Raw genomic sequence first — 25,996 nt, 5'->3', positions numbered from 1 at the left:
TAAATGAGAAGCCCATCTCCCAGATTCTTCAGTGAGCAAGTCATTGACTTGGCTCAGCTCTGAACGTGCAAGCTCCAAAGTGTTGTCTGCTCACTGAAGTTGGAGTGATACTGGTATTGGAGTGAAGGTGAGATAGTTTGAACTGCTTATTTTGCCTGTAGGTTAACTCCACTACAGCAGGAAGCTTGCTGGAGGTGAGGTGCAATATTGTGTGAAAAATTGAGAATTGATTTAATGATGACCGCCTTGATTGACCCCATGATGCACTGCAATTTGGTCTCCAATGGACTCATTACTGAGGATCACTGCCTGCATGCATTCATGTGGCAGATGTAGAATGGGCACAACATTTTAAGGCAACCACAGTTATGAAGGATCTTCCACAGTCTCTCTTAATCGATGGAGTCAGAATCAAGTTTATTATCACAAACATATGCTGTGAAATTTGTTTTGCGGTAGCAGTACAGAGCAAGACATAAAGGCAAAAGTTGTTAAAGTTGCAAAAATAAATAATGCAAAAGAGGAATAACAAGGTAGTGTTCATGGACTGTTCAAAAATCTGGTGGAGGGAAAAGCTGTTCCTGAAACGTTGAGTTTGAGAGTCAAAAGCTTTTGAAGTCAATAGAAGATCTGTTAGTGGTTGATGTTCCTTGCAGTTTTTCTGCACTATTAAAAACTGGGCTACTGGTTTACATATACACATGCATATTAGAAGCAGGTAGGCCACTCAGCCCTTCAAACTTTGCTCCATTGTTTAATAAAAATCATGACTGATCTGATTACAACCTTATTGCTGCATTTCTGACTACCTGTGGTAAAATTTCACCCAAGATCACACGACAAGGGAGCAGAAGCAGGCCATTCGGCCCATCGAGTCTGCTCCAAGGAAAAGGGAAAAAAGAAATGAGAAATGGGGAATGGGGGGGAGAAAAAAACCTATTTTAATCCCAATTTCTGGCCTTATCCCCATATCCCTTGATACCCTGACTATTTAGATATCTATCTATCTCCTCCTTGAACGCCCCCACTGATCTGGCCTCCACTGCTGTACGTGGCAAGGAGTTCCACAAATTCACCACCCTCTGGCTAAAGAAATTTCTCCTCATCTCTCTTTTGAAACTGTGCCCTCTGGTCCTGGACTCGCCCACCAAAGGAAACAGCCTATCCACATCTACCCTGTCCTTTCCTATCAACATTTTAAATGTCACTATGAGGTCCCCTCTCATTCTTCTGTACTCCAGTGGGTACAGTCCAAGAGCCGACAAACACTCATCATACGTAAGCCCTTTCATTCCTGGAATCATCCTCGTAAATCTCCTCTGAACCCTCTCCAACGTCAACACATCCTTCCTAAGATGTGGGGCCCAAAACTGCACACAGTATTCCAAATGAGGCCTCACTAATGCACCGTAGAGCCTCATCAACACTTCGTTACTTTTATACACTATACCTCTCGAAATGAATGCCAACATAGCATTCGCTTTCTTTACCACCGATCCGACCTGGTGGTTAACCTTTAAGGTGTCTTGCACGAGTACCCCCAAGTCCCTTTGTACTTCTGTACTTTGAATTTTCTCTCCTAGCTAATAATCTGCCCGCTTATTTCTGCTTCCAAAGTGTACAACTGTACATTTCTCAACATTGAATCTCATCTGCCATTTCCATTCCCATTCTCCTAAACTGTCTAGGTCTCTCTGCAACCTTCCTATCTCCTCAATACTCCCTACTCCTCCACCTATCTTGGTGTCATCCACAAACTTAGCCACGAAACCATTTATTCCATCATCCAAATCGTTAATGTACAAGGTAAAAAGGAGCGGTCCCAACACCGACCCCTGCGGCACACCACTAGTAACCGGTAACCAACCAGAACGAGATCCTTTTATTTCCACTTTGCTTCCTGCCAACCAGCCAATGCTCCACCCATTCTGTTATCCTACCCGTAATTCCATGACCTCTCATCTTATTAAATCAGTCTCTTGTGAGGCACCTTATCGAAGGCTTTTTGAAAGTCTAAATACACAACACCTACAGCCTCTCCCTTATCCACCCTACCTGTGATTTCTTCAAAAAACTCCAATAGGTTGGTCAGGCAGGATCTTCCCTTCACAAAACCATGTTGGCTAGGACCTATCTTACCTTGCTCCTCTAGGTATTCCGTAACCCCATCCTTGAGGATAGATTCCAATAATTTACCCACCACTGACGTCAGACTAATAGGTCTGTAATTTCCTTTATGCTGCCTCCCACCTTTCTTATACAATGGAACTACATTTGCGACCCTCCAGTCCTCTGGAACCATGCCGGAATCTATTGATTCCTGGAAAATTATCACCAATGCCTCCGCTATCTCTAAAGCCACCTCCTTCAGAACCCGGGGATGCACCTCATCCGGTCTGGAAGACTTATCAGTCTTTAGCCCATTTAGTTTCCCTAGCACCTTCTCCCTAGTAATCTTAACTGAACTCAGTTCCATTTCGTGAGACTCCTGACTAACCCCCTTGCTAATCTACTTCTGCCTTCAAAAATATTCAGACTGCTTTCACTGTCCTTTGAGGAAGAGTTCTAAAGACTTTGTAATGGAAAATAAGCAGGTTTTTGAGGATTTGGATCAGTGAGGGAGAAAAGAACACCAAGGTTACAGCAGGGTATTTTATTAAAGTATAATTGATGTGAAGTGTTAGCAAAACAAAGTCTAAAATACAGTATAAAGATTAATAAAGTAACAAGTCTCATGCTCTTCTGCTCTTCAGGGATTCCAGCTTCATGACAGCTGGTCTGGAGAATCTCCAAGGTCCTTAGCACCAGTCGTGATTCCAGTATGACGTGAAACCTGATAACCTTGCTCACTGCCCACACTTGTGTGATCAAAAAGCTTGTGCTTTTTTCCTAATCTACAAATACCAGTCAGCTATAATTCTAAAACTAGTCATTTTGCTTGATAAATACATAGGCCATTCTTTACATTGTCAACCAAGCCAATCTCGCTCATTTCCAAAAAAACAAGTTTATCTTATCTTGATATTTTTCTTCATATCTTGCATCTGCATGCTTCAAGGCCTCAAGGATCCTATAGATCAAGGCCTTATGATTTATCTTAATTAACTTTCCTGCTCAATGAGGACTGAGCAGACAACTCCATTTTAACTAAAGGTCTAGTTTTTAACCCTCTCATTACAGACTTGCAACCTACTGAAAGAGATTCGCCTCTTTTGTTTTAAATATGCGATCCCTTATTCTTAAACACTCGCCCCTAATTTCACATTCTTCCATAAGAGGAAATGTCCTCTCCACATCCACCCTGTCAAGACCTTTTAGAATATTGTATGTTTCAATCAAATTTCCTTTTGCTTTTCTAAACTCCTGCAGGTGGAAACGTAGTTTGTTCAACTTCTTCTCTAAGACAACTGTCCCTTCCAGGTATTAGTCCAACACAAATTGGATTTTGTTACTGGGAACAAAATATTATCAAGTGATGAAAATCCTGTTTAAAAATAGTCCTCTTGTGAAATAGCTAGTAGTGTAAGTGGCCTATTGAAAATTGCACTTAATTGCTGCTGATCAAACTCTGAAATTACAGTTGATATTTTTCATATAACATGAGGTCAATCGCTCTTGAGTCTGTGCTGGCTCTGAGAATTTCCATCATTGCTATTTCCCTCGCGTATTGATATAACCTATCCTTTCTCTCATTCCTAAACACTTTCTCTTCCTCCCCCACCCCCCCCCCACCCCCCCAATTCTCCTGTGAGTCATCTGCACTAAAGGCAATTCACAATAGACAACTAACCTGCCAACAGATCTTTGGAATGCAGTTGGAAACTGAAGCACCCAGGGAAATGCATGCTGCCACAGGGATTATGTGCAAACCCAACACCAGAAGATTCAACATGTGTCAGTGGAGCTGAGAGACAGCAGCTCTATCTGCTCTGCGATTGTGGTACCCTATTTGGAGGTGGGTGGGGGGGGGGGGGGGGGGGGGCGGTAGGATCTTCATAACCCCTCCTATGAACTACAAATGCATTCCTGAATTCTGAACTATATTATTCCTCTTATTGACTTTATTCACTATTTTCATGTCCATTATCATACCAGTTGGGGAAAAAATTCTTCAATTGATTCAAAATTTTGTTGAAATTCTTGGGATTGATACAGTATCAATATCATCATTTCTTCCACCAACTGCACTGAAACCACTGCCCTCTCCTAAACTTGACTCCATTTTCTGTTCCATAAAATCCACACCACATCAATTTCCTGACCACGAAAAGTGACATCCCAATCTCACTGCTCCCTGATTAGCTGGGTATCTGTTCCTCAATGCAGGTCCTCCCCAGTTTACGAATGCCTGACTTGTGTACAGCCCGACCGAACGATCGAGCATTTGGGAGACTGGTGGTATGGATTCGTCTGTTGCTGATGGCATCTTCTGGGCAGGCACAGTAGTGTAGCGTAATGCTATCACAGTGCCAGTAACCTGGGTTTAAGTCCAGCCATTTGCATTTTGTATTTTCTCCGTTACTGTGTGGGTTTCCTCCAGGTGCTGTGGTTTCCTCCCACATTCCAAAGATGTACGGGTTAGGAAGTTGTGGGTATGCTATGTTGGCGCTGGAAGCGTGGTGACACTTGCAAAGGATGGGTTTCACTGTGTTTTTCAATATATATGTAACTAACAAAGAAATGAAATAAAGGAGGATATTGTTTTCAAGGGGATGCCATTCAGAGTGATCTGGATGTCCTTGCTCATGAAGTACATCAAGTAATTAGAAATAAGAATTGATTGTTGGCATTTTTGCAAGTGGGAATGGAGCAATAAAGTAGAAAAATCTTGTTATAACTACACAGATCTTTGAAGCCATACCTGGAGGACTGAATAGAGTTTGTTTCTTTATTTAAGAAGAAATATACCTACATTGGATGCAGTTCAGAAAATCTTTATTAGATGGATTTATGGGAGGAAAAGGTTTTCCTTTGTAAGGAATGATCGAACAATTTGGGCCTATTACCATTGTGGTTTAGAAGATTGTGAGGTGATTTTATTGAAAAACAAAATTGTGGCTTGACAAGTTAGATACTGAAATTATATTTTATAATGGGGAAATCCAGAATTAGGGATCATTGTTTCACAGTAAAGGCTTGCCAATTAAAATGGCAAGTAAGGAGGAATTTTTGAGGGGTCCTGGATCTTTGGAATTCTCTACCCTACAGAATTCTGGAGGCTTTCATTAAATATATTTAAGGCTGAAATCAACAGATTTTTGGTCCTTGGGTGATGAAGGGTTTTGGGGAATAGATAGGAGAATTGAATTGAGGCCATGATTAGACCAACCATAATAATGGCGAAGCAACTTGATGTGCCATATGGTCCACAAGTACTCCTATTTATGTTCTCAAACATCTTAAACTTCCAACTGATTGGCAAGCAAATTTGAAATTTTGGTTAATGTTAACACTCAATTGTTAGAATGATTTTGAAACAATTTCACTCATCTTGGAATTTAGACTTTATAGGGGGAAAAAAAACATTTGAGCAAGGTGCAAAGGAAATTGTGACAATTACTTTAATGGAAAACCATGTGCCAAAAGCATGTTAATCAGCTGAAATATGAATCCTTGTTTCCTGGATCTGTTTGGTAATATGAGTTAAAAAGTTTTCTTGCATTATCACTTGCACTAAGGTTTGTTTCCATCCATTTGGCACTTTTTCTACAGAGTCCAAGATAAGCAAAATTGTTTCAGAATCATTCAACCCTTTGAACTGGAAGAGCTGTTAGATAAGAGACTGAAACATTGCATTAGTGGATCTGAGCATTTAGCTACTGCAAAACTTTGCTGACATTTTTGAGAAAATCCTGGACCAGTTGCTCTCATGTTGTGTCTTGTTTTGTTTTTGTAGTAACTAGCATTGTTCTATGCTGAAAAAAGTTTGAAAGACCAGTGACTGTGTATACTTTCATTCTAATTTGCCAAAGGAGCCATATGCTCAGATGATGGTTGGTGATTCTTTGAAAGATGCATCAGAAGCTAAATTATGGTAAACCACTGAGTTACTGAACATGATTATGTGTATTATTCAGAAATCAAAAGCTTTGTGAACATCCGCTGGCTGAGCTGAGGCAGTGTTGGAAAATTTGATTGTAATCAATAAGAAATTTGCTAATATCCAATTCTCCTTCATTATGCATCAAAAATGAAGCTGGTAAACATCTGTAGTTTCTCTCAATTGTCCAACATCTTAAGTACATATTTAATATTGCGGGGGAAGGTTTGTGACTTGTATTTTGGATATAGTTTCTTATTGGGTAAGCAAGACTTGCTCCCAAATCTACCGTAAGTTTGGCTTGGGTTCAAAATGTGCTGGAAAAAAGTGATTTGCTGATTTGAATGGCTTCAATCTTTTAGTTCATAAAATATTGAAGAATTAGTGAAAGTATTCTTGGTGCACAGAAGTGAACTGGGAATAATTCTAATTATTCTGTAAAACAGATATGACTACTGAAAATGTATGTCGAGATAGGAGGCAAATGTCCATTTCAAAGGATTGATAAACTCTTTATAGCATTAAGCCGAAGTTGGATACATGAGTTAACAATCAACAGTTCCTTAAGAAAGAATGCACCACAAAAAACTGTGCAGATGTACTGTGTCCAGTATATTTGTACTGTAATTCCAAAAGTTGGAGGATTAGCTGCAAAATTTCATTTGGATGTATGAGTAAAATAGAAACTTTTGAAAGTTATTTTCCATTAAAAATGGATGTAGCTAAAGCAGTATCAACAACTAGCAGAATCAGTTCAGTACTTTATTTCAATTCAAAACTATATGAAGTGAAATTAAAACAAAACAGCAAATGCTACTGGAAATGCTACTTGTGAGGAGGGTCTACACCAAAAACCTTGATTTAGTTATTTTCTGCATGAGTTTTTGCAATTTTATTTTTCAATTTTTGACCAATGAAGAAATTTGTTTCTATATGGATTGATTTTTCTTTCAGGGGTGGCAGATGGGGTTGGAGGTTGGAGAGATTATGGAGTAGATCCTTCCCAATTCTCGGGGACCCTGATGCGAACTTGTGAGCGCCTGGTACGGGAAGGACGCTTCGTACCAACCAATCCTGTAGGAATCCTTACTGCAAGCTATTGTGAATTATTACAGAACAAAGTACCCTTGCTAGGTAAGGATCTGAAGGTTTGCTAGATTGCTTTAAGCTTTGAAAAGGCTTTATTTCCTTGTACCTCTTAGTTACTACAACTTTGGTTAAAATTAGTTGCATTCCTTTGCATTTTATTGCAGATGTAAGTAATCCATTACTGAAAGATGGTTTAATATTTTTGTTAGAATTCTTGCTTTAACACAAAAATAGATCTTGGCTTAAGTAAGATGGTGTTTACATATAAGCTAACCGTTCCACTATTTCACTGGGAAGAAAGTAACTTCAGTCAGTTCCTCATTCATTTTGTTTGAGCTCTGAAGTAAGCCAGGACACTTGCAGTTTGTTTAGCTCTATATTCATCATATTCTTTAATAGTCTATGCCTTAAATGTTCTGAACTGTCTGGTTCTCTTGCTATGTACAGTGGCATGCAAAAGTTTGGGCACCCCGGTCAAAATTTCTGTTACTGTGAATAGCTAAGCAAACAAAAGATGACCTGATTTCCAAAAGGCATAAAGTTAAAGATGACACATTTCTTTAATATTTTAAACAAGATTACTTTTTTATTTCCATCTTTTATAGTTTCAAAATAACAAAAGGGAAAGGGCCCGAAGCAAAAGTTTGGACACCCTGCATGGTCAGTACTTAGTAACACCCCCTTTAGCAAGTATCACAGCTTGTAAACACTTTCTCTAGCCAGCTAAGAGTCTTTCATTTCTTGTTTGGGGGATTTTCATCCATTCTTCCTTGCAAAAGGCTTCTAGTTCTGTGAGATTCTTGGGCCGTCTTGCATGCACTGCTCTTTTGAGGTCTATCCACAGATTTTCAATGATGTTTAGGTCGGGGGACTGTGAGGGCCATGGCAAGACCTTCAGCTTGTGCCTCTTGAGGTAATCCATTGTGGACTCTGAGGTGTGTTTAGGATCGTTATCCTGTTGGAGAAGCCACCCTCTTTTCATCTTCAGCTTTTTTACAGACTGTGTGATGTTTGCTTGCAGAATTTGGTGGTATTTTGAATTAATTCTTCCCTCTACCAGTGAAATGTTCCCCGTGCCACTGGCTGCAACGCAAGCCCAAAGCATGATCGATCCACCCCCGTGCTTAACAGTTGGAGAGGTGTTCTTTTCATGAAATTCTGCACCCTTTTTTCTCCAAACATACCTTTGCTCAATGCGGCCCAAAAAGTTCTATTTTAACTTCATCAGTCCACAGGACTTGTTTCCAAAATGCATCAGGCTTGTTTAGATGTTCCTTTGCAAATTTCTGATGCTGAATTTTGTGGTGAGTGTGCAGGAAAGTTTGGAGAAAAAAAGGTGCAGAATTTCATGAAAAGAATACCTCTCCAACTGTTAAGCACGGGGGTGGATCAATCATGCTTTGGGCTTGTGTTGTAGCCAGTGGCACGGGGAACATTTCACTGGTAGAGGGAAGAATGAATTCAATTAAATACCAGCAAATTCTGGAAGCAAACATCACACCATCTGTTTTTTTAAAAAAAAGCTGAAGATGAAAGGAGGATGGCTTCTACAACAGGGTAACTATCCTAAACATACCTCAATCTGCAATGGACTACCTCGAGGCACAAGCTGAAAGTTTTGCCATGGCCCTCAGTCTCCCGATCTAGAAATCATCGAAAATCTGTGGATAGACCTCAAAAGAGCAGTGCATGCAAGACGGCCCAAGAATCTCAAAGAACTAGAAGCCCTTTGCAAGGAAGAATGGACGAAAATCCCCCAAAGAAGAATTGAAAGACTCTTTGCTGGCTACAGAAGCATTTACAAGCTGTGATACTTGCCAAAGGTGGTGTTGCTAAGTACTGTAGGGTGCCTGAACTTTTGCTTCGGGCCCTTTTCCTTTTTTGCTATTTTGAAACTGTAAAAGATAGAAATTAAAAAAAAAAGTAATCTTAAAAATATTAAAGAAATGTGTCATCTTTAACTTTATGCCTTTTGGAAATCAGGTCATCTTTTGTTCGCTTAGTTGTTCAAAGTAACAGAAATTTTGACCAGGGTGCCCAAACTTTTGCATGCCACTGCATTTATAGTATCATGTCTTTGTGCTCTTTGAAGATATTAGCATCTTCAGTTTCAGTTCCTCAAAGCCATCCTGCTGGAAATCCAACCAACAAATGCACCCTTTCTGTGCTTTAAAAATTGTTCATGGAACGATAGGCAGTTAGGCTCAGAAGGAGAAAGTTTCTCCTACTGAGCCTCACTCAAATATTTTGGTTTCCTTTAAATTTTCTTGATTCCCTTTAGATGTTGTAATTGGTTGACTAATTGTCTTATTTTAATAAACATTGTGTTATTTTCCATTTTTTCTTGATTATAATATCTGCAATTTGGGTAGTTCAGTCATGTCTGGAATATTGTTTTCTTTAAATGTCTGCATCTGTTCTCTTGTTTGTGGGCGGAAAATATTAGATATCATTGAAGTTGTGCATTTTGATATAGGAATTATAATTTTAAGGTATTAACTCCTTGCATATACATTCAAGATCAAATAATGTGAATAAAAATTTTTAGATCAGTACAACTTTGCTTTCAGTTCTGATGATCTTCCTATAAAGCATTTGTGTAAAAAGAATGCAGAAGAGAATTTTTGTTTGAGATTGTGGTTTAAAATGAAACAATTCATCTCAAACTAGCACCAGAGATCCAGGAAGTTTAAATTCAAATTACACTATGTAAATAGAGCTTCTGTAATTCCATCCTGTTTCTTTCCTCTTTATCCCCCCCACTTAATTTACTAAAATACCAACTATCGTATACTACAATGTACAAGACATTTTCAGTGATTTTTATTTTTTTTAAATGACTTGTTACTCAGGCAAAGTTCTTTATAACAAACCCACTTTCTGTTGCACTAAATGCCGCATCAGACTATTATTTACAGCTATGAATACTTTTGGGGAAGAAATTACTTTCTATTAAGATGTTCAATCTTGCTAGTTCATTGAATACTTTGATTATGCAAATTAGAGCAGACACCTGAACTATAACCTAGGTCCTAGTATTTTCAACTGTTTGGCCCTCGTAAGGTTAAATGGAATGTTCAATATGAATGGACAATGTACACCTCAATGAAGCAATCTATGTCTGTGTAAAGGAAAACCTAGACATTATATAGGCATGAATTTAAGTGGTATGTATTAATCACAAATGCTAGAGTATTTCCCAGCATCAACATTGAGGGTCTCATTACCAGAAGCTCATCTGGGTCAGATACATCTATACTGTGGCTGCAAGGGAAGGTCACAGGATGGTTATCCAGCAAGCTATGCCTTTCCTCCTAACACCCCAAATATTTTACACTTCAAAGTACAAAGAGTGTAATGAAATGTGCACTTGCCTGAACGAGTTCAGTGCTGTTCAGGACACTGCTTGACAGACATCCCTTGAGTATTCACTCCCTTTGTTACAGACAATTCAATACCATAGTTCCTTCTACAAAATGCACTACAGATGCTTCACTCTGACACATCTCCCAATCCTGTGACCTTTACCACCAAGAGTACAAGGACATTGGGAATATCACTGCTTGCAGCTTCGGTTCCAAGTCGTATACCAGGAAAATGTATCATCATTCCTTCATTGTCACTGGGTCTATTCTGCACTGTAGTGGTTCAGGAAGTGACTCACCACCACCAACACAATACAAGGTCAGTTAAGAATGGGCAGTTAATTTTGTCAGTGACACTCGTCTCAAAATGAATTTTTGGACAAATCAGCTTAAATTTAGGCAATCTTTGTGTTCAGGTTGTCATCTGCAACCTATGTGGAAATTACTGTCCCATTTTATGTGGGGTCTTCTAAACAGTGATAGGAATTTTAAACAATTTGGGTGTAAATAAATTCTTTACTACAATTAATGAGTTTGAAATAAATTGTCAACTGATTAGCATTACTGCATAATAATGTCACTAGTTGCATTAATGAAATTCTGATATTGTGGTTGATTTTAGTTATGTGAGCTCTTCAGATATCCAGTTCTCATTACTGTGTTCTTTTATGATGTTTAGAGCAGCATCATACAGCAAGCCTATAACTGCTCTAAGCTTGGTATAATTTTCAAATACATGTGTGTTGAGATGTGGTTTATTCCATCCTGCTATGTGCTATTTAATTGTTCTCTAACAGTTCCTTAATTCTATATTTGTAACAAATGTATACCTTGCCTGATTTTTTTTTCAACCATTAAAGGGCAGAAAGCAAAGAGTGCTTTTTCACCTTATTACAGTAGACTTGATTTATTTATAATCATTTTGTGTTTGCCCTTTAACCAGCTTCCTTTCAGAATTCTGTTTAATTTTATCCATTATTCCCTTGCAGGGAGTAGTACTGCTTGTTTAGTTGTTCTGGACCGAAGTAGCCATCGGTTGCACACAGCGAACCTAGGAGACTCTGGCTTTTTGGTGGTCCGAGGTGGTGAAGTGGTGCATCGGTCAGATGAGCAACAGCATTATTTTAACACCCCTTTCCAATTGTCAATACCACCACCTGAAGCAGAAGGTGTAGTTCTGAGTGACAGGTAAAACACAGGTCTTTATTTAACTGTCTATCTTAAATGTAGAATGAAACTGTCTGTCTAATATGTGTCCAATTGCCATCTATTTGGGTGCTTCTATATCCCTGAAGGTGTTTAATCTGCTGGATTATGGATCTAAGGTTTTGAGCCATTATGCTTTGCCCTAATTTTGTATTAATCTGCAGGTAGATTGCAGGTGAACCAGATCTGGTGTATTGCAGGAATTGTTTAACCTTTCTCTTCTCCACAGACACAGATTCATTATAGTACCCCTAATGATACCTTTGACAGCTAATGTGGGATAGAGCATGTGGTTGCAACGTGCTTTAATTACCAGCATTAATGGCATGAGGGCTGTTGCAAAGGTTTCAGTAAAGTGTTATGGGTGATGTGGTATGACAGTCCATGTTGTTTCAGCAGGTTATTTGTTGTTTGTAAAGTTGAAAGCATATTATTGCATTAAAAGGGATTGCCATTGTCTACTTTTTTCATTGCACACCATTTTGTAAACAAAATTATGCCTGTTTGATGTATGCTATACCGATTGGGTAATGTTAAGATAGAAATGGTCAATAATGAAGAGGAATTAGAATTGAAACTTCAGACTCATTGAGTATTGACATTTTGAACCTTGACACTCTCAGATTTAGCTTGTGTAAGTTAGTTTATACCAGATAAAATGGCGGCATTTGATGGTGAGACAAGTTGGTGACACATTTGATCAGCATTATCAGCAAACAGCTGGAAGCTGACTTAAATGTGTGGATGTTGCTCGGAGTAAAAGATGCATCTAAGGTAACTTGGTTACCTGGTGAAGATTAAGAGTTAGAAAGAGAAGATGTTGCTAGAGATGGTGATATATAAGAGTGGAATCCAGTTGTGGTAGTCCATTTAAACATGGGCAATGTTGCAGGAAATTTAGTTGATCTCCATTAGAGAATGAGAGAGAATGCACAATTAGTTGTGGAGAATTTGTGATTTCAGTTGGGGGAGTTCTGTTAAAGTTGGTGATAAAATTTCAATTAGAATTTAATGGAAAGAGTGATCTGTCCATCTCGCATCCCATGGCCATTGGTGATGAAATGTGTAAAAGCTCTTGAAATAGAAAAAAGAGCAAAAGCTGTGCCTGGGAAGGCCAATTAGTAAGTGAAATTCAATCATAAAAGAAAGCAGATCAGGAAGGGTGTGAAGAAGTTGGAAGGGAAATGAAAAATTCCCATTTGGGGTCAAGGGGTGACCGCTGGGAGAAAGTTTTAATTGGGCAAGCAGAAGGTGGAGGAAGATCAGGAAAGTTGCAGAGGCAATTGAATGGATGATTTCCATGGGGACAAAAAAATCCGTGAGCTTCATGATCTGAAAGTGGAAAGCACTAGAGAGGGCCATTTCTCCCAAGATATTTGGCATTCCATTCAACTATTTCCAAATGCATAGATCTGGGACATGATAAATATTTTAATTACAGAATTTCTTTTAAAAAGAGGTGCTTTGAATAATCCACATGTGTTCTGTAAAGTAGAAAAGATGTGCATTGTCTATAGGTGTTTCTGTTATTTCATCTCCAGTTGTGTCAGTATAGCTCCTTATGTAGACATTAGACATGGCCTTTCAACCCTTGGGACCAGTATAAATTCTTGCAACTCTTGCACCCTATTTACGTTGGAGGGACTGAAGTTACTTAGCTTGACTAGAAAATGAGGTTTTAATAATTTAAGAATAACAGGGATGGGAAAACAATGGTGGTTTTCAATCGTAACAAATTTATATTAACTCTGAGAATGGATTGTGGGAATGAGATGTGCAAGGTGTGAACATTATAGCATGAGATAGATAAAGAAGCCATGGAAAGCTAGCAAAGGGCTTGGTTGGAATGTTGTGAACAAGAGATTTTATTATTGAGAGCCAGATAGTGGGTGCCTGCTAAGCTTTAGTAATCACCAAGAATTTTAGTAAAAGATGCATGCTGGCTGTTGTATCTATAGCTGCTCTGCTAAACAGCTCTAATAGTTAAGCAATTGATGCAAAATGTCTAATGGGAACCAAAACCTGAACTGGCAAAAACACCATGTAATTGCTATTCCACCTAATGGAATACAGGATTTTCTTAAATAAAGACACATGAATATGGAGCAAGAGTAGGCAAGTCAGCACTTTGACCTTGTTCTGCCCTCCAATAAGATCATGCTGATCCAATGTTGGCCCAGCACCATTTTCCCACACTCTCCCCAGACTCCTTTGTAGTTTAAGGGTTTGTCAGTCTCTGCCTTGAATATTCAATAACTTTGCCTCCACAGCTGTCAGGGCAGAGAATTCCAAAGATGCACAACCCTCAGGAAAAAATTCCTCTTCAACACTATCTGAAATCAGCAACTCCTTATTCTGAAGCTAGTTATTAGTGATACGTTCAGTAAAACTCTGAATAAAATCCATGATACTGCTTTCCACATGCAAGCCCAAGAAAATCCCTTAAAAACATGCAACAGTTGGGAAAATTATAACAATCATAGCATGCTTAAGAAATGCAGGTGATTTAAATGTTTAAAGAAACTATATTATAGTCTAGAAAAAAGTTGCAGCTGAAGTTTATTTTGGTTTAATATAGTGGAATGGCCTTGAGATGCAAGAACTTTTTAAACAAAAATCCCCCCTTTTTTTTTTTGCAGTATATTGTATTCTCAAATGGTTGGAGAGAATCCAGAGTTCTGCACAATCTATGATCTTTATTTCTACTGTTTATTGCACTTGTATCATTATATTGGTGCATAAAGTATTGCAATCCTTTCTTCCACTCCTAACCCCCAACCCTGCAATTTGCAAATGACAAAGATATACAATACCTAGCTGTAAGTAGCTGAGGGCTGCTTACATATGTCGTATGTATTTTGGCTGATACTGAAGTTTGCCAGTAGCACATGGTGTACAGCCAGGAATCAAGTAAAATAGTATCTGGCACTTTTCCTGGTATGCATGAGGAAATCTAGAAGAGAGTAATACAAGTCTCCATGTGGCATTAATGATTATGCAGAAAAATGTGCCAAAAATTAGGTAGCTGGAGTACAGTTAACTTGTGTAAGCAAACTGTATATTTGTGGAGAAAGTTAAATAGGCTTTCTGCTGCAGAATTAAGTCACTTTCTCTATGGCAATTAACTGGAAATTCCTTGCATATTATATATATTTATATACTTGAATTGCATTTGCATTATTTCACCTAAGCGCTTGTGGAATAAAGATTCCTGAGGGTTATATACATAATCACATTATTGATCATACTAATGTTTGGAAAAAGATGAAACAAAAGGGAAGTTCATATATAGGGCAGGTTATCTCCTTTCAAAATAACAGCTATGCTGTATTTTCTTTCTTTTTTGTTAAAGTCCACATGTAACCATTGCTGGCAATCCATTCCTTGTTTTTAAAATGTTGGTCTCCCCTGCATTCATCCTTTTGACTTGGGTTTGCTGTGTTTTAGACTTACTTATCCTAAGCTCAAGTATCTTTTAACTTTTGCATCAGATCTATAGCTTCTCAGGTTGATCCTTGCCTTTGTCTCTTTAAATGATTGTCTCCTGCTTTGGTGACTTCCTGCCAGCTGGACCCGACTTCCTGGGCTTTGGACTCTGCTGGTATAAGAAAATTCTGTCCCAATCTCAGCCACAGGACATCTCTGCAGAAGTTGCTCAGAGTAGTTCTAGGTCCAACCATCTGTCCACATCAAAATGAAGTGAGACCTGAACAGTATCCAGGTCTTGTCAACTTTTGTGTCACAAGTATTGGGTAATGATATCCAACAAGAGAAAATCCAGCTATCATCCCTGCCATTCAATGGCATTACCATCTCTGAATCCCCCACTATCAATATCCTGGGGGTTACCATTGACCAGAAACTGAACTGGAGTAGTCATATACACAATGTGGCTACTAGAGCAGGTAAGAGGCTAGGAATCAGGAGATGAGTTACTTGCCTCCTACTCCCCAAAGCCTGTCCACCATCTGCAAGGCTGAAGTCAGGAGGGTGATTGAATACTCTTCACTTGAGAGCTGCTTCAACAATTCTCAAGAAGCTCTGCACCATACTGGACATAACAGCATAACAACTATTCACTCACTCCAACACTGACACACAGTAGCAGCAGTTTGTACCACCTACAGGATGCACTGCAACAACTCACCAAGACTCCTTAGGCAGCACCTTCCAAACCCATGACCTCTACCAGCTAGAAGGGCAGCAAAAGAATGGGAAAATGTATCACTGCTCCTTCAACATCACTAATTCAAAATTCTGGAACTCCACTAGAATTGTGCTCCCTCCCTACAGCAGTTCAAAAAGGCACCTTGTCACCACCTGCTCAAGGGCAATTGGGGATAAGTAACTGCTGGCTCAGCCTGCAAAGCCCACACCCCTTGAATATATTTAAAAAAGCTTTTTAGTTAGAAAATCTATGAATCATCAATTTCAGGTCTTCAGTGCTTTATAAACATTGTTTTCAATGTGGCTGGCACAGGAAATTTGAACAGTTGTAAATTTTGCCATTATGTTGAAGTTGGGTTCCATCAGTTGCTGGAATAGAAATTAGCTATGCTGCCATTTATTCTTAATGATCTGAAAACTTTAATGTATCTGTCTTCGCAGCCCTGATGTTGCTGACAGCACTTCCATTGATGTCCAAATAGGAGATATCATCTTGACAGCAACAGATGGTTTATTTGATAACATGCCTGACTACATGATTTTGCAAGAGCTAAAGAAACTGAAGGTATCTTTTGTGTAAATTCAGTTCATTTTGAAAAGACTTATTTAGTGAAAACTGAAAAGCCACCAAATAGTTAAATTTAAATCCCTTAAGTACATCATACTACATTGTAGAATTAACCATTTTGCAAGAAACATAAAATAAGCTAATTTTTTCATGATGTCTCTTTAAAACCTATTAAATCTGAGGTTACCAAGAATTTTCATAGGATTGCTTTACAAAATGCAATTTATTCTCCTTGGCTTCAGAGACTCCATGGGAGAAAGTGTCTGTGCAAATTGTATTCCATTTATGGATTATTTTGTTTTATTAGGTATTGTTTAGATTACTTTTCTAACTGCATCTTCGAAATGCACAGATATTTTGCTGTATTGCTTTATATTTATGTTGGGGCAATGTTCAGATTACCTTGTTGAATATTGATTGGGATTATGGTTAATTCTTTTTGAGAATAGATTGTTTAATGTCAAAATTCTTAAGCTGTTCACATGATATGGTACATGTTCACATTATATTACATTACAGTACAATGTTTTTAGATGTAATTGTTTTAACCATGTTTATCCAAAGTGCACGTTAGGTAAGCTGAAAGCTTAATCATGGAGGTATGTTTGAGGGAAAGGGAGACAAAAAATCTCAAGGGAATTCAGGATCCTGGGGTATGAGTGGGTGAATGGATGGCTGAAAGTGAAGGGATAAAATCAAGTGAATGCCCTAGTTTTAGAGATTAAAAAGGGTGAAATGACAGTGATTCAGACATGTAGATACACACCAAAAGTTGCTGTCAGCAAAGATGGTTTTGAGCAAGCAGGACTTTGTGTAGAATAGAATATAGGCAATAGTTTCCAGTGCAGTGAAATTTAGAGGATGTCCATTGGATTAATGGCTTCAAATTGAACAGCCTAGATGAAAATGCCTGTGGGGGGAAAATATGATAAAGAAGTGGAGATTTTGGTTTGTGGAATAGCACCTGATTTGTGATGGAGTATAGGATTGGCTGGATTTGTGAATAAGTCACCATCATTAAATATTAATTGAATCAAAATTGAAAAATAATTATTAAAATAGTGAAACATTTGATTAAATCCCTAAGTCCTAAGAAGTGCCAGAGGCATTGGTTGGTTGTAAAATGGATGGTAAGGCAAAGGATTTTGGAAGTGAGTTTTTTTTGATGTGGAAATGGCTGAGATTTGGGGAGAGGCTATTGAGCTGGATTTGGAAGGTAAGACCACCAATCATGGGTGAAAGGATAGCTGGAGCAAATACATGAATGACAGGTGAAGCTCTGGAACTAGAGATTAGAAATAGGAGGTTGTACTACCATAAGTGGGCAGAGGGATGATTTAGATGATGCAGACAGAATTTGGATGAGCTTGAAGCTCAGAGGGTGGAGAATGGAAAGATTGTCAGGAAAGCATTAGATTAATCAGCCATCAAGATAATTTTGAATGATCTGGCACAAGCATCTCATGAATGTAGTCAGATGCTGGAGATTGCTAATCCTTGGGTTTTAGTAAAATGCTGAATGCAGGTTCTTTTCACTTTTTGATACTAAACTGGAATGTGTTCTAGAAATTATTTCAATTGTGTAATTAGTTACAAAGTAATATAGCTTTTTATAAATGTTCAGTTTATTGTTCAAGTTGGCTGCGAAAGAGCAGTGAAAAAGTGGTACTGTCTGTTTTGTATTAGGACGTACTGTATACAAGCAGAAGTTGGCTTCTAGGTCTCTAGCAAACTTCATTCTGAAGGTTATGGTCAACCATTCGTGCACTCAACCCCCATGTTTCTTTATTTCCTTAAGAGCTGGAAAGTCTAATAGTTCTAGCCTAGAATGTGCTTTGGCTGAATATCTACATATTTAAAAAAACCTCGATGCAGAAATTTCTCATCTTTCAATCATGTTTTCATAAAAATCAAATCCAGTCACCTTTAAGCCAGCAATACTTCCCAGAAATTTCAAGTTATCTATAAACAGTCCATTTCGCAAGATGTGTTGGCTAAATAGTTCAGCGTTAACCTTTAAATATTGTAATAATAATGCTGTGAAATGGAGTGCACAATCTTGTTGCTCCTGCACTCAAAGTATCAAGCACTGGATCAACAATCCACAATAGAAAAGGACAAGTACTGTTTAAAAAAAAATAGTTGCTGCATTACTGGGGAGGAACACCTGGGAAGGTTTATGCTAGTTTTTTTCCCCTGGATTCACTCTTGAAATCTCACAATAAGATAAGTGTTTGTCTAGAGATCCAAACAATTTTGTAGTAGTTTTGGTTTTTCACTTTTAATTTTGCTTAATTCCTTTATTAAGAGAGTCCATTCAGTGAGCTCCAATAAATATTATAAACTTGATTATAGACAATCCCATGATCTAATGAATGCAAGTTGCAACTAACTTCAGTATTTTTTAGCTACTTTAACTTGACCTCAAAGGACAACAAATGGCAGGTTTCGTGCAGCTGTCTGGCTGTTAGTGATACGAAATTTCTCTAGAGATTTTTCTGATGCAAATTAATTGACAATTCACAAACAAATCTCCATGTAAACACAGATTAGTCATCCACTGCATTGTGCAATTATATGAAATCCCAAAATGGTTAGTTTTTATTTGAGTGCAATTTATCTGATGATCCCTCAAGGATGATTTGTGCTGTAAAACTTGAGGCTCCAAGGCCTCAGTTAACCCAATTATTCCCTAATAGAATATAGCTGGTGCTTATTTGAGAATTGGGTATGTTAGGGAAGAATTGCTATTCCTCTCAAGTGTTGGTGGGGAGGGGGAAGGTTGGGTAGAAAAGAATGGTATGAACTCTAAAATGAGCAAAAAGGAATAGATTATTCATAATGTCTTGGGCAGTACAGATGGAAGAAAAACAAAGGTATAAAGAGTCAAAAATAAAATGAAAAAGAATTGGAGCATGACTCCTGAGGGGGTAGCCTAAATAACTCCTCTCATACAATGTATGGAATAACTATATGTTGCTAGAGTAAGTTCACTTTTGGAAGAAATGCCAAGGTAGCCATTACTGAGGCAAGCTACAAAATGGTCACAAGAAATAGGAATAGGCCACTGGCCCCTCAAGCCTGCCTTGCCATTAAATATTATTGTGTGATCTACTGCAGGCCTCAACTCCTTTTCAATGCCAGTTCCATGTAGAACTGAATTCCACAATCTTGAGCTAGCCTTCACAACCCTGCTGGAATAGAGAATTCCAAAGATTCACCACCATCTTCCTACGCACATGAGTTTTAAATGACTGCCCCCTTATTTTGTAACTATGTTCCCTTCTTGAGACTCCCCCACTTGTGGAAATATCTCAACATCAACCCTGTCCTGACCTCTAAGATATTGTCACTAATAAGATGACTCCACATTCTTCTAAACAACAAAGAATTGAAATTCCACTTTCCTAGCTAGACTAGGAATTGAATATATGTTCTAAGGAGAAGTAGGCATTCTGAACCAGCAGTCAAGAATGAAACTTCTTCAGTTTTAAACAATACAAGAACTAGTAAGTAGGCTGTTGAGACTTTATGGGTACAACTGAGAAAGGAAAGAATTTAACATGCTAGCAGTAATTGTGTGTCGGTATCCTGGTGGCATCTATGAAATAGCTAAATGTAATATTGTAACAATGAGACCAATACATGCTTTTTATAGGGGAGGTTTAACTTCCATATAGCAGTTAAAGATGGTATATTTCTAGAATGGTTTCAGAATTGTAACAACAAAGGCAAGGCCATATTAAATTTACAAGCAGTGAGACAGATTCATTTAACTGCTAACAGTATTAGAACATTTATCTAATATTGATGATACAGCTGGACGGTGCATTTGAGAGGGAGAAAATGAAAATAGCAAAAAGTGTAGATTTGGGAACAGTCAGTTTAGACAGGACAAGGCAGAAATCATGCATGGTAATCTGGACAAATCTAAAAATGGGTAAAATGATGGTGGGAGATTCTTAAAAGAAAATAATTTAATGTGATACAAAACCAGTTTATATTCCTAAGGTGCAAGAACTCATCTGACTAAAATAGCCATGGATTGCTAAAGAGATGAAGGGCAACATTACAACTAAGAAAATGTGTTTTTTAAAAAAAAGTAAAATTTCAAAAGCTATTTCTGCTGGATAGGCATCAAAGGTTGGGGCGAGACACCGGGTAAAAAAAAAAATAATTGGGAAACATCTATATTCCACAAACAGGAGTTAACATCAGTTAATGGTTCATTTCAAATTAATGTATTTGCTTAAAGGATATGAATCACAAACAGATATGTAGTTAAAATGGAAATAATCCATCATTTCATTGATTAGTGAAACAGGTTCAAATTGAAAAGACCTCCTCTCATTTTAGTGTTTCTATTGATGAAAAGAAACTTTATTTTCTAGTCCAGGGAGGATAGTTTTGGCATCCCTGAAACTGTAGAGATGGACTATGTATGGTATGATCTGTCTGGATGGCATGCAAACAAATCTTTTCACTATTTTGGTACATGTAGTAATAATAAACCAATTACCAAACAGCCTGCAGAATGCAAATCTGCAAAGACTTTCAAAGTCAAACTAAAAATCAAATAATACCTGTTTTACATTGGGCAGGAATTCATCTCTGGAACAAGGCTGAATTTTGTCTGATTTGTATTTAAAGAAGAAATGCTCTTTTGTAATATAGCTATGAACAGCCAGCATAGAAAATGGTATCCAAGCATTGCTGCTTCCTTATCATTAAAAATGCAGTTGTACATACGTGGTCTGAGGCCGTTATCTTGTGTATTTGTAAGGTTTCTTCTGTTAAAGATATGGGATAATTGCTGAAAATCATGAGCCATTTAGATTTTTTTTTACAAAAGTGAGCTTTAGTAAACTGTTTAATGTCTAGATTCTAAATGAATTTAGTTGGGTCTTTACTATGTAATTCACTTCTGATCTAAAAGATTTGTATTTACCAGAATATACAAAAGATTACATCAGCTAATATAAAATGCTACATTGCTAGGTGTGTCTTTTGACTTGTATTCGTAATGAATGATGTAATGTAATCCACTTATATCAATGTGATTGCAGAAAACAAATTATGAGAGTATTCAACAAACAGCAAGGAGCATTGCAGAACAGGCTCATGAACTAGCTTACGATCCAAACTATATGTCACCATTTGCACAGTTTGCTTGTGATAATGGACTGAATGTACGAGGTAAGGTCACTAATCATTATCAGGTGGATACTGGTGTGAAATATTATGTATAGCAGAAGCAATTGGAATTGATACTCAAACGAAGTTTTGTGCTCATACACAATTTGAGGGTCAAAAGCAGTATCTAGCATATATCATGGGGGTTAAACTATGCAATGTTGGCAGGTCGAGCTTATTCCGGTTTTGTCCATAACCCCACTAGATTTTTTGTGTACAGTTTTGGTGTTTTCATGTCATGCACCAATTTTCCTTTGGCATAAGTTTGAACTGCTATACAAATGACTTTCACAAGTAGTTGTCAGAATGTACAAAGTTGTATTCTAATTTTGTATGAGTTGGTAATCTCACTAAAAACGGTTATTTTAAGTCTGTCTATAAACTAACCTATTGTAATCATACTCTTGGACACTTTTATAGAGATCTAGTTTATGCATCCTTGACTAATCTCAACACTTGAATGTCAGAGGAACACCAATGGTTTCCTTTCTTTCAAGGGGTCAGTTAAATCATGCCTATCAATGAGTAGAAAAATCTAATTTGAATGTTCTCAGTTCTGGCTACGGAGAAGTTTTTTAGTTGCTCAGAGGACTAAAACAGAAGTTTAATATGTTATGTCACCCTGTGATTATGACAGAAGCCACTGTTTTTTGGGAAAAGATGGGATCAAAATCTGAAGATATGGTCTGTCTTAAAGATGAAGAACATGCTTTGAAGTTTGGTGGGGGGGGGAACTAATGTTCCTTGTGATTATGTTAATAAGATTGGTTAGCAGCAATATTTTTCAAGGCAAGTGGATATTTGCATTGCAAATCTTTTTGTTTTACAGGAGGTAAACCAGATGACATCACTGTTCTACTGTCGATAGTAGCAGAATATACAGACTAACTACTTCAAAGGCATGGACACTTTTTACCTAAATATCCAATTCCACAGTATCCTGCTGGCAGGACATTGTTTCCCTCTACTATAACTTCTCAAAAGGCTAGTCATTCAGCACAATTTCTCCTCTGTTCAAGCATAAGCTTGGTACTTTTTTTAAAGTTTTAATGCCAGCAAGATATTTAAAATTATACAGGGGAAAGATTGCACAAACCTCTTCCAACCATACTTCAGTAGGGCAGTAGTTCAGAAGGGATGTTAGCCTATTACTTGACACTGGTCTGTAAGAGTATTGTGGTTGAATAAATTGCCTGTCATTTGATTAGGTGGCAGATGTACAAATAGGCATTAAAATACAGACGACCCCTGCATTGCAGTTGTTTGGGTAATGAAAATTCACCCTTACAGAATTAGTAAATCACAACCATAAAATTTGAGATATGGAATAAAATTTGCACTCAGAATTTGTGGGGAATAAAAGTGAATAATTTTTATTAACTCGTGTTTCTTGGCGTGGCTTCGCATTACAAAAAATCATGAAACGTACAGTTTTCTAAAGCATTGTAATGCGGGGGTTGCCTGTATTCAACTTTCAGAATTACTTTCTGATGAAAAGTTTAAAATTTTGAGAATCATTGCTAATGGCACATGACATAATATAAAAACCCTTTCCTTTTACCCAGCTACTGAACAACTTGGATGTTTAACTTCATTAATTGCCTCAAATAGTTGAGATTAATTTTGCTAATGGCTGGATGATGCAGAGAACTGTTTGGGTGGATTAGCATAGCTGTTATGAATGGTTTTGTGTATAGAACAATTGGCTATAAAATGTTATAGCATGCAGCCCATGGAGTAATTAAAGCCATGAAGCCATGTCTAACTCTACATAGTAAATCGGGTACTATTTTGAGAACAGTGTGTTTAGGGTAATTTGTTTTACTATTTTCCTATATGGTGGTTACTGTTTCATTATGTATGCTGTACATAGTATGACTTAATTTATTTACATGTACCATGTACATGTCAATTTCCTATTTAAACATGCTTGTAACAGGCATTTGTTTTTTTTTTGTTGATCACATAAACTAGAATACTTTGTACTCTTTCCCTGGTTTTGCACATTGCTTGCATTTATGTATGGAGGTTGGATCTGAATACCTTGTTTTGGTTGTTTGAATGTTTTGGAACAGAATTACTACTTTAAAAAAAAATTCAGTATTTTGGTGAATGACAGATGCTTAAAGCTTTTTGTCTGCTTATGGTTATATTATTACTACATAAATTATTCAGGAAACATTTTTATTAAAAATTGCTAATTTCAGGAAGAATGTGGTTTGCTACTAATTTTTCTGCCAGCAATTTGTTCTATGATATTGAAGTACGGAAAACATTTGTCCAGACTGGAAAATTAAACATTTCTAGAGGCAGAGATACCTTTGCAACTCGCATTAAAAATTTGGGGGAAAGCATTGAGCTATAGTCTTCAAAAACAAATTGTCCCTTTTTTTAAATTTGGTTTTGTAGTTTATTAAATATCCTCAATTTTCATTTGAGCCAGAATGGAGCTCCAAAACAATTCAGTGATGGTCTTCCTTTTATTTCTAATTTCAATTTTTTTCTGTGGAGTTACTTGATCTGGCTGCGTGCACTGAATTTTGTTTTGAACTTTCCTAATTGCTTAATACAAGCTTTGTGTAGATTTCCCAACAATGCAAAAAAAACAAGGTAGCAACAGTCCCTGTTATTTGAGTTATTTATGCTTCTTTGTAGATTATGCACATTTTCCATTTTCTTGGTGGAAAATTAATGTGGTATTGACAACATGAGGCCTTACATTTTACCAAAAAAAAAAATTTGGGTTTGAAGGAGGTGGTGGCTTTATTGTCAAAATGAGCTTTATTTCCAATTTTATTTAAATGGGTATTTTTGTATGAAGTGATCCAAGTATAAAAACTTAGTGTGAAGATCAAAAAAAAGTTTGCCACACTTAAATGCTGAATAATTGCAAAATAAAATTATAAATTGTATTATTCCCAGTGAGAAAATGCACTTTCTTATGGTCCCAAGTACACACCAAAGGCCAGATGCATTTTCTTCCCCACACAAAGTCCACTTTTTAAGCAATACTGTACTGAAACATTATAAAATACCTGCTTTGTGCTAGTGTTTTAATTTTAGAGTATGTTCTATAATGCACTACTATATTTGTAGGAGATAATGCTCAACTGAAGTAAATCTCCATTTTTTTAGAACAAAAATGCTCCTTGCGCACAAAATAATTGGACAGTAATGTTTACAGGCCTTTGACAATTTTTCAAGGCAAGCTAACTTTAATTCTCACAATTATTGTTGAAATCGTGAAAATTCATTGTGTCCTTCAAGTTGGTTTGTTTTGGACTAAACAATGTTAATTGGTCTGTGTAGATAAGTACATAACTTGGTGAAAGGGTACAATCCCTCCCAATGAAGGGGTATGTTTTTGATCACCTAAGTAACTGTAGCTATCATATGCTTCAACTGTAACGTAAATATAAATGCAGGAATACTTGTGCACATGTTGAAAGCTGTACAGATATTTAATAAAAATATTGTATCTAAATGCTTGTTTTCTTCTCATGAATAGTAGGAAATGGCAAATCTTTCCAGAGTATAGTTAAAAGCAACATCTCCAATGTTGTTTCAAATAAAATTTTTATACTGAAAAGTAATTGGGGAAATGAATGCATAAACAAGCATTTTATTGCCTCACTAATTTGCAATTTTTAAACTATTATTAAATGGCCCAAATCGTCTGCAGAAATGATAGTTGTTCCCCTAACTGTACAGGCATTTGGGACTCCTGGGCAAACAAGTCCAGAACTTCCGTATGGTTGATTTTGCTTGAGGATTTCGTTCATGTGCTACTGGACCCCTCTGCAGCTGGCCTGCTGACTCAATGGCGGGTTTGACATACAGTTTCATAAAGCACATTCATTTTGAGGACCATCAAAAATGATTTGCATTTTTAATTTTGAGTTGAATGCATCTTAAAATTTCCTGTTTTAATGGTAGACTTGATTAATCAATCATGCTGTTTTTATTTAATGTTGGAGACATTCACAAACAGTGGGTTGAAGCTAGTTCACCCTGGGGATATGGTGTAATTGGTTAACACAACTTTTCCAGAGGGCATTTATAACTGGAAAGGCCCCTGATTAGAGGGGAGCCGGCTTCCTGGAAGAAGATTAAATTATGGGACGGGCTCAGCAGAAGATGCAGGACATGATTTTAAGTGTCAAGATATCTGAACTGAAGGTGCATTCCAAAATGGAACCCTTCTCAATGTAAATTAGATAATTTGTTTTGGTTGGCATTGCAGTCCAACTAATTACCATAGCGTGACGTATAATTGTGCTTTGTGGAATGGGTTTGCTGGAGAAATCGTGATAGGGGCTTCACAGCGGTCTTTGGGAGAGTGGGTGAAGGGAAGCTTGAGTGGAAAAC

The 25,996-nt window shown here is 37.4% G+C and overlaps 1 protein-coding gene across 1 annotated transcript in view; it reads left to right on the top strand.

The window, feature by feature from the left end:
* The window catches only part of LOC127579630 (protein phosphatase PTC7 homolog), a 33,343-nt gene extending 8,234 nt beyond the window's left edge, over positions 1-25,109 (top strand). The window contains exons 2-6 of the mRNA XM_052032520.1: positions 6,995-7,174; positions 11,484-11,682; positions 16,309-16,432; positions 21,502-21,631; positions 22,458-25,109. Coding sequence (XP_051888480.1) covers positions 6,995-7,174; positions 11,484-11,682; positions 16,309-16,432; positions 21,502-21,631; positions 22,458-22,516 — 692 coding nt within the window. The 3' untranslated portion in view covers positions 22,517-25,109. The remainder of the gene's footprint in view (positions 1-6,994; positions 7,175-11,483; positions 11,683-16,308; positions 16,433-21,501; positions 21,632-22,457) is intronic.
* Positions 25,110-25,996: the final 887 nt, after the last annotated feature.

The sequence above is a fragment of the Pristis pectinata genome, chromosome 17, assembly GCF_009764475.1.
Source record: "Pristis pectinata isolate sPriPec2 chromosome 17, sPriPec2.1.pri, whole genome shotgun sequence".
Taxonomy (NCBI): domain Eukaryota; kingdom Metazoa; phylum Chordata; class Chondrichthyes; order Rhinopristiformes; family Pristidae; genus Pristis; species Pristis pectinata.
Note: the sequence above shows the minus strand (reverse complement) of the source record. Positions and strands in the feature narration are given on the sequence as shown.